Genomic DNA, 14,090 nt, shown 5'->3' with positions numbered 1-14,090 from the left:
TATCTATATCTATATATCGATATTGATATAGATATAGATATAATTTGGTATGTGGTCAGAAGAGGGCAGGCTCTGGAGAATGAAATCATTTGTGAAAGGTGGAGGGTCGGAGAAGGAGAATGAGTTCCTCAGTGAAATGGATTAGCACAGTGACTTACAATGGACTTGATTACATTGGAGATTGTAAGGATGGTGCAAGAAAGGGTGCATTCAGATCTATTGTTCATAAGGTTGCTATGAGTACTAGTTGACTTGATGACCGTAATAAAAGTAACAACAACATGATACCTGGCCACAGCTAACCTCTCTTTCTTTTGTTTCATCATCACATCAAGTCACTCTTTTTGGTCTTTCTGCTCCCTGAACATGCTCCAAACATGTTTCAGCTTCCGGGACTTTACCATTGTAGCTCTCTCTACAGATTGCTCTCATGCTTACTATCTGTGTCATGTACTTCCTCACTTCTTTTAGCTCTCTGCTCAATGTCAGTTCATTAGAGAGGACTTGGTGAGAATCCTATTTCAAATATTACTGCTTGTTCTCAAAACGTCATAGTTCTCTATGGTTTTCTTTTTAAAAATTGTATTGTGCTTCACTCATGTACATTCTGCTCCATACACTTCTTTATTCACCTATTTCATGTGATCTTTCTCATTTACTGTGTATTATAAAATTAATCACTTTTGATCTACACCACCATATAGATAGATCCATCACAATTCCTTCACTCACCCCCTCTTTCCCCACAAACTCTGTGACCTTGTGTTTGTCTCCCTGCCCTCAGACCCCTATACTCTCCTCTTCTCCTCTTGGATCTTTATCTACTTCTTATTTTTAAAATAATATTCTTGGGCTCTATGAGGAGAAATGTGGCATCATGATTGGTGGAAGATCTATCAGCAATCTGTGTTATGCAGATGACACAACCCTGCTTGCTGAAACTGAGAAGGACCTGAAGCGCTTGCTGCTGAGGGTCAGGGACCGCAGCCTTCAATATGGATTGAGACTCAATGTCAAGAAGACAAAGATTCTCACCACTGGACCAATTGGCAGCATCAGGGTGGATGGTGAAGAGATTGAGATTGTTTACAGCTTTAGTCGGCTTGGCTCCACAATCAACACCCTTGGTACCAGCAGCCAGGAAATTAAAAGCTGTATTGCAATGGGAAAGTCTGCTGTTTGGGACCTCTCTAAAATACTGAAAAACAACGGTGTGTCTTTGGAGACTAAGGTGCGTCTGATACAGGCCATAGTCTTTGCAATCACTTGTTATGCGTCAGAGAGCTGGATAATGACCAGGGTGCATAGAAGGAGAATTGATGCTTTTGAGCTTTAGTGTTGGAGAAGAGTATTGAATATACCATGGACTGCTAAGAAAACAAGCAGATTCATCCTGGAGAGAGTTAAACTGGGCTGCTCCTAGGAGGCAAGGATTCTGAGACTTCGTCTGACTTACTTTGGTCATGTTTTAAGGAGAGACCGGTGCTTGGAGAAGGACATTATGCTTTGGAGGGTGGAGGGCAGGCGCTGGAGGGGAAGGCTTTTTGGTAGGTGGATTTATTCGGTGACTGGGGCGATCGGGATGAGTGTGTCAGAGACAATGAGTTTGGCACAGGACAAAGCAGAGTTTAGAGCTGTTGTACATAGGGTCGCTATGAGTCGCAAGCCACTGAATGGCACATAACAACAACAACAATTCTTGTGCAGTATCTATCCTTTTGAAACTGACTGAGGTCACTCAGCATAATTATTTCTAGCTGCTCTGATATTACATAGTATTTTACAAATTTGTTGATCTTGAGTGCTACATAGTATTTCATTTAGTGATTGTACCACAATTTGTCAATCCATTCATTTGTTGATGGACGTTTGCCATCTCACTCCAGTAGCAATAACAAAGTTTAATAAGATAGCAAGTAGTAAATGTTGGAGAAGGTGTTGAGAAATTAGAACTCTCATATACTGTTGGTGGGTTTGTAAAATTGTACAACCACTCTAGAAGGCAGTTTGGCATTTCCTTAAATGCCTGAATATTGAAATACCATTATTGTTGTTATGTGCCATCGAGTCACCTATGACTCATAGTGGCCTTGTGTACAACAGCTCTGAGCTCTATCATATCCTAAGCCAGTCTACTGTCTCCAATACACTGACACTCATTATCCCAGTGTCATTCCATCTCATCCAAGGTTTTCCTCTCCTTTCCTGCTCCTGCACTTTTCCAAGCATGGTGTCCTTCTCTAAGGACTGATTCCTCCTGGCAACAAACTCAAAGTTCGTCAGACAAAGCTTTAAAACCCTTCCCTGCAAGCAGCAATTTCATTTCACTCTTTCCTGGACAAAGCTGTTTACTCTCTTGAAAGTGCATGGAAAATTTAGTACTATTCTCTAGCACCACAACTCAAAGGCATCAATCTTTCTTCTGTCATTGAAAAGACCATGGCCTGGACCAGGGGCACCTTAGTCTCTAAACTGATATCGTTGCATTTTAGAACTCTGGAGAAGTCCCCGGAACAGATTTTCCTGGTGCAATTTGTCTTTTAATTTCCTGATTACTCGTGCCGAGAGTGTTGATTGTGGATCTGAGCAAGATTAAACTGTTTACAATATCAATTTCTTCTCCTTCTATTATGGTAGTATGATTTGTCCAAGTGATAGGAATCTTTGTTTTCTTGATGTTAAGCTTCAATCCATATTGAAGACTGCAGTCCTTGACCTTCAGAAACGAGCAAGTCTTCCTCAGTTTTGGCAAGCAAGGCTCTGTTGTCTGCATAACACAGTTTGCTGATGAGTCTTCCTCCAAACCTGATGCCACATTTCTCTTCATAAAGTTGAACCTCTAAATGATCTGTTCCACATATAGATTGAAATATTATGGAGACACAATGCACCTCTGACACACTCCTTTCCTAATTTTGAACCATGCAATATTTTCTTGCACTGTTCTGATGACTACTGCTCAGCAGTCCAAGTATTCTGCAATTGTGCAGTAATACGACATGGCCTACCTATTCCACTGCTAGGAATATACCCTGAGTGAAATTATTCTGAGATACAAAAACAATTCTGCACACTGATGTTCATGGAAGCATTGTTTACAATAGCAAAAACATGAAACAATAATTCTCGGTATTTTTATTACCTTGATGTATTTTTTTGTGTGTCTTGGATTACCACAGATCATCCTATATTTTTTTTTTCATTTGTTTTGTGCCACAAGATTGCAGACTTCTTGAGTGAAAAAACTGTTGTGTTTATTGACATATAATGAATATTGCTTTTAATTTAATAACTGAATATATGGTGCGATTTTCCCTCTAAAAATTCTCAATGTCATCTCATTTCTTATAGGGTGAGTTTCATGATTTTAGCCTTTATATGCAAAGGACTTCTTCATCTTTTCTCATTCTAATTTCCCAGTCTTGTGTCTTGCTACTCCTCATTAATTTATACATTATACAAATTTTATTTATTAAACAAATATTTAAAATATGTAATTGGGCTTAGGGAAATAAATGTAAAATAGTATTCACTATGGACTACAGAAGAAAAGGTATGTGTCTTAACAAAAATAGGTTAAATTATGTCAATGTGCATGTGAATAAACAAGTGTAACAAGGTTTGAGAAAATTACCAAATCAGTGTTGTTGGAAGAAAGGGTGTTGTGATTGATAATGTGGGTGCAGGTTAAGTGGATGGTTGCTTCATAGTGTTGGGAGGTATTCTAGAGGGAAAAATGTACTCAGTAAAAAATCTACAGAACTAAAAGCACGTGGACACAAAGAGGGTAAATCAGCCAGCAAGCAGATGGCATGTTGGACCTAAAACTCTAAGGGGAAACCTGAACTAGATATTGAGAACTTTGCAAGCCCATTTTACTCAGAGTTAGGTTCTGAGAGCAGCACACTGAAAGAAGAGTGTGCTGTCAATTTGGCTTGAAAATCTCTTCGTGAGAGTAACTTTGGACAATGACAAATTGCTTAGTAATAGATGCATTATAGTCAGCTCTATTTTTCTACATTATCAAGGATCACTATTTAGTTGCATGATTTCAAACTGAAATAGGTGGCTTGAATTCAGAGACCTGCTGAATCACAAGGGTATGTAGAGCAAATGAAATCTCTGAATAGATGCGCATACAGTAAGGGCCATATAAAAATGGTCTGAAAATGCAAACTAACTTAAAATAAATATGCTCATTGTATTAAATTGTTATTTCTTCCTTTATCTACTCTGAAATCTCACATTGTTGTCATTTTAAATGGGCAACTCTGATGATATTCTCTGTTGATCATTAATTAGCTGGGTCAGATCACTTAATGTCTTCATAGTGGTTGATAATAAAATTGGTAATGAGATTAGATACTTGGGTGTACATAGGAAATGTTTACTTTGTACTATTTAAATCACTCCTACATTTGAGTAAGTACTTATTGAGGAATAATTAGGTATTATATGGACAATATATTACTAAAGAGCAAATTAATTATGTATATCACAGTTTTGTTTTTGTAGTTATTGATCATTTATTATAATTTAGAAAAGCATTTATACTCTAGATCACAGTAAGCTCTTTTGTAATTGGGTCTCTGACTTAAATCAAACATTTAACAATACCGCACAAGTTTATCTTCCTTAATAGTTACCAGGCAAGTTTAACAGCTATTAGTTTACAGCATGATCTCTAGCAACAAAGCCAATTTGCACAAAAACAATCAGAGTGAGATCATATTTTAGGAAAGCAGTTCTCAATTAGAAGAAAAACAGAAAAGAACTTATTTGGAACCACTATTCTTAATAGTCTCCAGTAGTACTGCTTGGCTTCCTTAGTGTGAAACTTCATTAAAATATTGAGTTCAAGAGTAGTAACGTACGATTCAGATTCCTTAAAATTAAAATTTGTCAAGAATCACCTTATTAGTGTTTTGTCTCTAATTGGACCTGGAAATGAAGACAGAAACAAACTTTAAGTCAAAATTCTGGTGTAGAATAAGGAGCTCATATTAGGTTTGAAGTAAATTTATTTCATGGCAATGATGCCATTAGGGTATTAAAACATTTAGAAACGAGGAAAGGACAGAAAAGTTCAGTCCAGGGGCACTCCAACATGAAAAATATGAATCAATGAAGAGGAAGCCAAGGAGGCAAGTAAGAGATGAATTTGGTAGAAAAGTAAGGAGGTGGGTCAAGTCTAACATGGGGAAAGATGTGATATCAATGATGTTGAGTCTCAAGTAAAATGAGAGCCTGAAATAACACTTGAATGTAGTATGAGGAAGTCATGAATGACCTTAATAAGAGGAGATGTAGTAGCATAAAGAAAGTGAAGGTCTGATTGAAGTAGTGAGAGTAAAAGATGAGACACTACCCCTCTTTCCAGGAGTTTTGCCACAAAACAAAATAAAGACATAGACTGTTGCTCACACCAGTAGGCGAGTGAGGACAAGAAAGGTATTTCAAAGGTAGAAATGATAGCAGTAGCACCTCTCAGTATTTCAACTCGAGACTAGGATTTGTTTTTCAGTTCTTTCAACTTTAGATAAACCAAGCAAATTCTCCTTTTTTTTTTTTTTATTTTCCAACTCCAGCTCTTTGCACATTCCATCATAATACTTTGCTTTGTCTTCTCCAGCTGCTTATGAAATGTTCAATTCATTACTTTCTGTTTTAAAAAAAATTATACTGGTTTATTCACAAAGTTCAAATGCGTTGTTTTTCACACCAAATCTTTCCCATTTCCTTCACTCATCAAATTGTAGGATCTGATGATTAACTCCTCTCCCCACCCATCCTCACCCCTCTGCTTCCACTTTCATTTATGTATTTACTCCCTTTGTTTTGGCTTCTTAATGCTCTAGTGCAGTTTTCAGAGTGTCTTCTATCATTCCTTTTGGTCTTTTATTCCACTTCCAATTTTGTATGCTATTCACGTATGATATCCTTGATCTTGATAATCCCATAAATGATATGGTCTTTGATTGTTAGTATTCAATTCCTCAAACCTGTTCTGGAGATGATTTTTAAATTCTGGTGGGACACAGTCAAGGTTGCATTTGATTTTTGTGGACTAGTTTTCATTTTCTTCAACTACACTTGAATTTGAAAATGAGTAATTATTGATATGTTCCACAGTCAGTACCTAGTCTGGTTTTGACTGTTGATATGGAGCTTTTACATAGATTCTCTCAACAGATATAGTCTATCTGATTCCTTTGTAGTCCATCAGGTGAGGCCCACGTGTTGATGCCTTTTGTAATTTTTTTTTAAAAAAGTATTAATGATGAATAAATCATTTTATGTACAATATTCAACCATTCAATGTCCATTTTCATTTTTATCACTAAGTTCAGACTTTCTATCATTTCTTTCTTATTGTTTCGAAATTTTGCATTCCAATCACCAGTAATTATTAATACATTTTGACTGTGTGTTTGGTCACTTTTCGACTATATAAATTGGTAGAAATCTTCAGTTACTTCCTCTTTTCCTCTTTGGCTTTAGTCATTGGTGTGTGTGTGTGTATAATGGTCAAATTCACAGACATTTTAAATATGCAATTACTGAGATATATTATGGACAAAATCTTGAGTGATCCAGGATGTATCAAAAGAAGATGGTAGGAATACACAAAATTACTGTTCCAAGAAAAAGTGCTTGACACTGATAAATTTTAGGAAATACCATATGAACAAGAGCCAATGATAATAAAGAAAAAAAATGCAAGTTGCAGTGAAAGCATCGGCAAAAATATGCTCCAAAAACAAACAAACAAACAAACAATAAGGCCCTAGTAACAGATGGGATACCAGCTGACATATTTCAGTTAACAAGTAGAGCCCTGGAAGTGCATATCAGTCTATGCCAAGAAAGCCCTATTTGTTCCCTTTCTCAAGAACTAACAGAATGTGGAAATTATAAAACTATCATCAGGGAGTACCAGAGAAATTTCTATCTGTGTTTCATTGATTATGCAAAGGCATTTGACTGTGTGGATCACAACAAACTGTGGCTGACATTGAGAAGAATGGGAATTCCAGAACACTTGATTGTGCTAATATGAAACCTATACTTGGACCAGGAGGTAGTTGTCAAAACAGAGCAAGGAAATACTGTATGGTTCAAAATTGTGAGGGTTGTATACCAGGTATGTGTCCTATCTCCATACCATTTCAACCTATATGCAGAACAGATTATCTGTGAGGCTGGGCTATATGAGGAGAAATGTGGCATCAGGATCGGAGGTAGACTCATCAACAATCTGTGTTATGCAGATAACACAACCCTGCTTGCTGAAACTGAGGAAGACCTGACGTGCTTGCTGCAGAAGGTCAAGGAATACAGCCTTCAATACGGATTGAAACTCAATTATCAAGAAGACAATGATTCTCACCACTGGGCCAATTGGCAACATCAAGATGGATGGTGAAGAGATTGAGATTGTTAATAGCTTTAATTTGCTTGACTCCACAGTCAACATTCTTGGCATCAGCAGCCAAGAAATAAAAAAAAAAATGTATTACAATGGGAAACTGTACTGTTAGGAATCTTTCCAAAGTACTGAAGAGCATTGTTGTCACTCCGGAAACTAAGGTTCACCTGATACAGGCAATAGTATTTGCAATCACTTATTATGCATTAGAGAGCTAGACAATGACTAGGGAGTATTGAAGAAGAATTGATGTCTTTGAGGTGTGATGTTGGAAAAGAGTACTGAATATACCATTGACTGCTAAGCAAATAAACAAGTTCATCCTGGAGAGGGTTAAACCAGGCTGCTCCTTAGAGGCAAGGATTCTAAAGCTTCATCTGACATATTTTGGACATGTTGCACGGAGGAATCAGTTCTTGGAGAAGGACGTTATGCTTGGGAGGGTGGAGGGACAGCACAGGAGAGGAAGACCCTCTATGAGGTCAGTGACTGGGGTATTAGGGCTTGGTGAGTTGGAGACAGTGAGATTGGCACCCAATAGAGCAGGGTTTAGGGCTGTTGTATGTAGGGTTGCTATGAGTCGCCAGTGACTCGACAGCACATAACAACAATAACAACGTTATTGGTGTGACAAGAGTCTAGAATAAGAGCTGTATAGTAAACTGGTCAGTGTGTGTGTGTGGGAATGTATAACATTGAAAGAACTTCTTTTCTAAAGAAGAAACAAACTGGGTGGAGGAGGGCAGGGAGGAAAATGTGCAATAATAAATGAATGGAAATCCAAGATCTTTATAAACTTATCTTGAGTAAAAGAAAAAAATAAATATAACTTGCATGTAGATAGTGCTGAAGATCATCCCGAAACAACTAGAACAGTACACAGAAAGAGTTGTCAGAAGTTCAAACTCAATTTAGATGATGCAGTGGCACCAGGAATCTCATTGTTGATGTGAGATGGGTCCCAGCGGAAAGAATACCAGAAGAATGTCTACTTGTGTTCTATTGATTATGCAAGGTATTTGACTATTTATATCATAACAAACTAGGATTAACATTGAAAGGAATGGGAATCTTAAAACACTTCATTGTGTTCATGCAAAACCTATACCAATACCAGAAAAAATGTTATCTAAAGAGAGCAAGGGAACACTGTATGTTTTAAAATCAGGAAATATATACATCAGTGTTTTATCCTTTCTCCATATGTATTCAATCTGTATGCTGAACACATGATTTGAGAAATTATTGATTTGAGAAGCAATGTGAAAAAGAATCGAGATCAGAAGATTCATCAATAACCTATGTTATTCAGAAGACACACCTTGCTTGCTGAAAATGAAGGGAACTTGAAATACTACAGAGGCTTAAAGACCAAGCATCAACATGAAATGCATTTAAACATCCAGAAGACAAAAATCCTCACCACTGGACTGCCAGACAATATCGTGATAAATGGGAAAAAAGTTGATTTGGTCAACAATTTCATGTTACTTGGATACACAATCAATACTATTGATACCAGCAATCAGGAGATTAGCATTGGACAAGTCCCCTGTCAGTGATTACTGACAATTACAAATTACTGAAAACTAAAGATTTCCGTTTAAGGACTAAAGTCTGCCTGATTCAGACCATGAAATTTTCAATCATTTGCTATGAATCTGAGAACTGGACAATGAATAAACATGACAAGAAGAGTTAATACTTTTGAGTTTTGGTGTTGGAGAAGAGCAGTGAATATTCCATGGAATTGGGGAAAAAAAAAATCAAACAGATATGTCTTGGGCAAAGTGTAGCCAGAGTGTTCCTTGGAGGTAAGGGTGGTGAAACTTCATCTCATATTCTTTCGGCATTGCTAAGAGAAGCTATTTCTTGAAATGTATTATCATTCTTGGAAAGGTAGAGGGTAAGTAAAAGGGAAGAGCATTTTCAATGACATGACTTGACATAGTCACTTGTAGCAATGGGCTTAAGCATGTCAGACATTATGAAGATGGCCGAGGAAAGGACAGGGTTCAGAGCTGTTGTTCACAGAGTTTCTATGAGTTGTACTCAACTCAAAAACCATCTAACAATAGAAACAACAAGGAACAATAAGCATAGAAATGACTATCGATGTAAGGATGATAAAAGAGTGACTTACTGGAGTTCTTTCTTATAAGGGATGGAGAATAGATTTCAAAATACAAGAATAGGATCTGACTCTTCCAATAGTGCAGCTGGTCAATAAAAGACAGAGAAGGCAAAGTTTGTGGGCACCATTAATAATCTCTAATTATATAGAGTCTAAAGGTGACTTAATGTATAAGATATTGTCAACTAAAAGGTAGGCAGTTTGAAACCATCAGCCATTCTGAAGGAAAAAGATCGACAGTCTCCTGTTTGATTTATAGTCTAAAAATCTGCTGGACATTCCACTTATGAGTTGGTTCCAATTCTACAGAAATGATAGTGTAGTCAAAGTGTGTGCAAAAAAGTGATGAGATTGACGACTGTGCGCTTTTAACTCACAGAGTACAGAGGGCATTAAATATATGAAAGAACAGTGAAAATTTGAGATATGTAGGGTCAAGTAATTGCTGAAGACAAAAATTAACTAGATAAATGAGTTACTGTGATCGGAGGTTGTTGTTGCTGGTCTGCACCGTTGAGTATCCTATGACTCATAGTGACACTATGTACAATAGCCCTGTCCTGAGCCAGTCTCACTGACTCCAACACAGCAACCTTCTTCTGCAGCAAGTGATTCAAGTCCTCTTCAGTTTCAGCAAGCAAGGTTATATAGGGTATATATAGCTTTGCATGATTAAACTGGATCGAAGACAAGAGATAGGGAAAAGAAAAAATAATGGGGTAATGAGGTTAGGAGTACATGCTACATGAATACTAAAATTTTCAAGAAGGTACAAAATCTTTCTGAAATGAGAAGATATGGTTCAAGAACTGGAGAGTGACAACAATGAGGATGGTGAGTAATATGCTTTGGTGACATCAAGACCCAGAGAATGTAAGTTGAGTGTGGAATGAAGGTTACAATGAGCAACAAAAAGTCTTCTGCTACATGTCTACATCCAGTAGAGAAAGATTTATAATTCCTGTGTATTTTAGCTCTTGCCTATTTTGGCAGTCTTATACAGGCTTATTGTCCTGTTTCCCTTACATTTTAGGGGTGAGGGAACCCTTTTTCAGTTCTTTGTGTATATCAATTTCACTCCTAAAAAGTCCTGGCAATGCTTTTTGGATTGTATTTGCACCAGTGGAAAAAAATCTGTTTGACTAACTTCTCACATTAATTTCTCTAAGGTTGGAGGGGTTGCCCATAGTGCTTTGGGCTTTATAATTATTTCATCTTATTTTATTATAATTTCTTGGATACATTCTTCATTCTAGTATGCATTTCTTGACTCAGAGACAATAATTGATTTATAATCTAGTCTTGTTATTGTTGTGTGCCATGGAGTCAGAACTGACCTATAGTTAACCCGCCGGTGGATTTTCAGAGGCAGTAAATTTCATGGGAGGAGATTACCTATTCTCCCATGGAGCAGCTGGTGGATTCGAACTGCGTGCCTTCAGGATTGCAGCATAGCTTCTTACCACCACTAGGTCGCAAGAGCTACCTAGCAGGTATCAAAGCCCTAGCAAATGCCAAAGACCAAAATAATATTATAAATATTTATTGAATATGAGTATTATGGTGGATAAACAGCACTTACAAAATTTATTCTTTGACATACAATTAAAATGTCACATAGAAAAAGTTTGTTTTCTCCTTCTGTTGCACTTAAGAAATGACGACTACAGTTATTCTCAGACATTTGTTTGTTTTATTCCCTCTAAAGAATCAGAAAAGTTGGTTTGAACAGATGACCTCCTTTTAAATTTTTTATTTTGCATAAGGAAGATCAATAACTGGAAAAATATTGCTTTGTACTCTTGAAAAAATGAACAAATAAATCCATCTGGACAAGTGTTCTTAAAGTGTTTTGTTTCTAAAACCCTAGAAAGATAAGAAGAAAATTAATGTACTCTGAAATCTGACAGTAGAAATGTGGATAGACACCAATGGTTAGTGACTTGGACTGCTAGGAAAGTATTTCTCCACAGAGATCAAAAGATCATGCATGGTTGGTTGGTTTGTTTTTTAACCTCAGTGTAACTTTACTGGATATTCCAAGCATTGATTAAAATTCCATTAACTATCATATTGTTCCATAGATGATAATAGGAAAACACACAATAACACGAAGCCTTTTCCATGAGGAAGCTGCATTCCACTTGAGGAGGCAGATACATCAACAGGCATTTTAGTGAATGTCACAGTGACAGAATGATTACCCAGTATTATTGTAAAGCAAAGGTGCATGTTTTTTAAAGCTAAGACTGCTAATATTTAGATAATTACCACTGGCTTTGAAAACTTCTTAAAATATCTACAGTATCTATCTTAAGTTTCCCAAATATAAAAAAGAAAAGGAAATAGAAAGATGAAATAGAAAAAAATATAGTAGCAACAAAGAATAAGATTGATCCTGAGGATATTTATTTATTATCTGAGTCTTTCTCAGAATCAGATTATTACTTGGAGTTTCTTTGCATAAATCAGAAAAATTATATCCTTTTCATCTACCCTGACATGTAACTGTGAAGTCTAAGTACAATGAGGCATGCACAGGTATCAAACACTTTGGCCTAAGTTTATAAGACACTCTGTATCATAACAGACAGACATAAATGGGACTGTGCCTTAAACACACTCAGGAAAGTACCAGCAGATGTTCTAAGTAGTGTCAATAGAAGAGACAAAGAGAGGAAAAGGTTTTAGCTAGTGAAAAATGTAATTAGAACAGGTATACTCTAGAACTTTTGGCACATTACAAACTTGTTTTGTGTCTCGCTGTTTCTTTGTTAACTGATCTCAGGATTTGTGACTAAATTAGGAAAACAGAAGGACTTCCTTTTCTGTATTGAAAATATCTCCCGCAGGGAAGCTTTCATGTTCATGTCTAGGATTGTAGAATCAAGAATCTTGATAAAACTGAACCATTCATACTCCTCCTCTTTCCAATAGAGGTACTTTTAACAATGCCAACACTTGGAAAATAGGGCCATAAATCACTTCAATAGACCAACAGAATCCAGCATCATAATTGGACCACCCAGAATTGGATAGAACAAAGTGCAACTCAGGAGAAAAAGTGCTTGATGATGAGACAAACAAATCCTTGGGCTTTCTCCCAATGCTTTCCTTATTATACTTGTACTTTCTAGGCCACAGCTGTTCTTGAGGCTCAACTTGGTGAAACCCTCATAATTCGTCTGCCTTGCCTTCTCCCAAACCATAAGTGGTTGATATCACTTAAATTTCTAACTATTAACGAACTGTAAGAATGTCTGCTTAGTAGGAATGGATTCCACTTAAATTTGGGTGGGTAGGGAAAATTTCCTGGAAATCTATCTTTAGCAATGAATACCATTTAAAGAGATGATAATAGGGGTAAATATCACATGCCAGTCAAAACAGGAATGAAGCTAGAGTGGACTGCTCATTTGTGAGAAAAGATTCATAGAAAGGAAGTGGTGACTCCCATAAGAAAGAGTAGGCTTCATAGTGCTCAGTATTTGAAATCTGGGGCCCTCACACTGTAAAGTAACTAGGAAGGAATAATGGATCTATTCTTTCAATAATTTACACTTTTCATGAATTCATTCAGTCAGCAAAATGAGATTATACAAGTCTAGTTCATTATGACTCAGAGAGTTGAAGGGTTTCTCCAGATTCAGCCTCTGGTGAGGGGCCCTGAGTCTCATTAAGCCTTTGTTTCTTTTGATCACACCAGTTTATAGTCATTACATTGCACTGTGTTATGACTCATTTTGAGGGGATGTGAATTCTTCAGTGGTTGGTGTAACAGGAGATGACAAAGTCCTCCAAAAAGGAGAAAGTGAAAGTGTTTTTTCGGAAAATACTTGGCAGAAACTGTTGACAGGCATCAAACTTGATTATTGATATGGCTCCAAACCAAATGTGAAGAAAAACAGTATGTAGTCAAGACTTCTTTTGTATTCATTGTTTAAGAAGATCTTGGTCACCAGAACTCATTACTCACAGAATAAAATTTGAAGCACAGTTGTAAGGTGTTTATGAAGAAAAGTGAGAACTTTTGTCTTGTTTCAGAACACTTCAAGCTGTAGAGTTAACCAAGCACCAGCACAAACAGATCCATGCTCTCTCTGGAGGTATGAAGAGGAAACTGTCCATTGGCATTGCTTTCATTGGAATGTCTCAGACTGTGGTTCTAGATGAACCCACTAGCGGTGTAGACCCTTGTTCTCGTCGTAGTATCTGGAATATTCTCCTCAGATACCGAGAAGGTAGGTACTGGGCATTATTGCACTTTCCCTTCCTTTCATATTATGGCACAGAAAAAGAAATGCTATTGTGTCGGAAGAACCAAGGCATAATTCCATGAAGGTACATTTGTTGTTGTTGTTGTTATGTGCCGTCGAGTCGTTTCTGACTCATAGCGACCCTATGCACAACAGCCCTAAACCCTGCTGTATCCTGCGCCAACCACACCTCCTCTGACACACCCATCCCGATTACCCCAGTCACCGAATCAATCCATCTCATAGAGGGTCTTCCCCTCCTGCGCTGTCC

At 37.1% G+C, this 14,090-nt stretch overlaps 1 protein-coding gene across 1 annotated transcript in view; it reads left to right on the top strand.

The window, feature by feature from the left end:
• LOC102848396 (ATP-binding cassette sub-family A member 13-like) overlaps positions 1 to 14,090 on the top strand; it is a 619,024-nt gene that overhangs the window by 128,063 nt on the left and 476,871 nt on the right. The window contains exon 10 of the mRNA XM_006902979.1: positions 13,608 to 13,804. Within this exon, the coding sequence (XP_006903041.1) occupies positions 13,608 to 13,804 (197 nt within the window). The remainder of the gene's footprint in view (positions 1 to 13,607; positions 13,805 to 14,090) is intronic.

The sequence above is a fragment of the Elephantulus edwardii genome, unplaced genomic scaffold (assembly GCF_000299155.1).
Source record: "Elephantulus edwardii isolate Elephantulus edwardi_28Jun2011 unplaced genomic scaffold, EleEdw1.0 scaffold00482, whole genome shotgun sequence".
NCBI classification, from domain to species: domain Eukaryota; kingdom Metazoa; phylum Chordata; class Mammalia; order Macroscelidea; family Macroscelididae; genus Elephantulus; species Elephantulus edwardii.
This window is presented reverse-complemented; position numbering and strand designations above follow the sequence as displayed.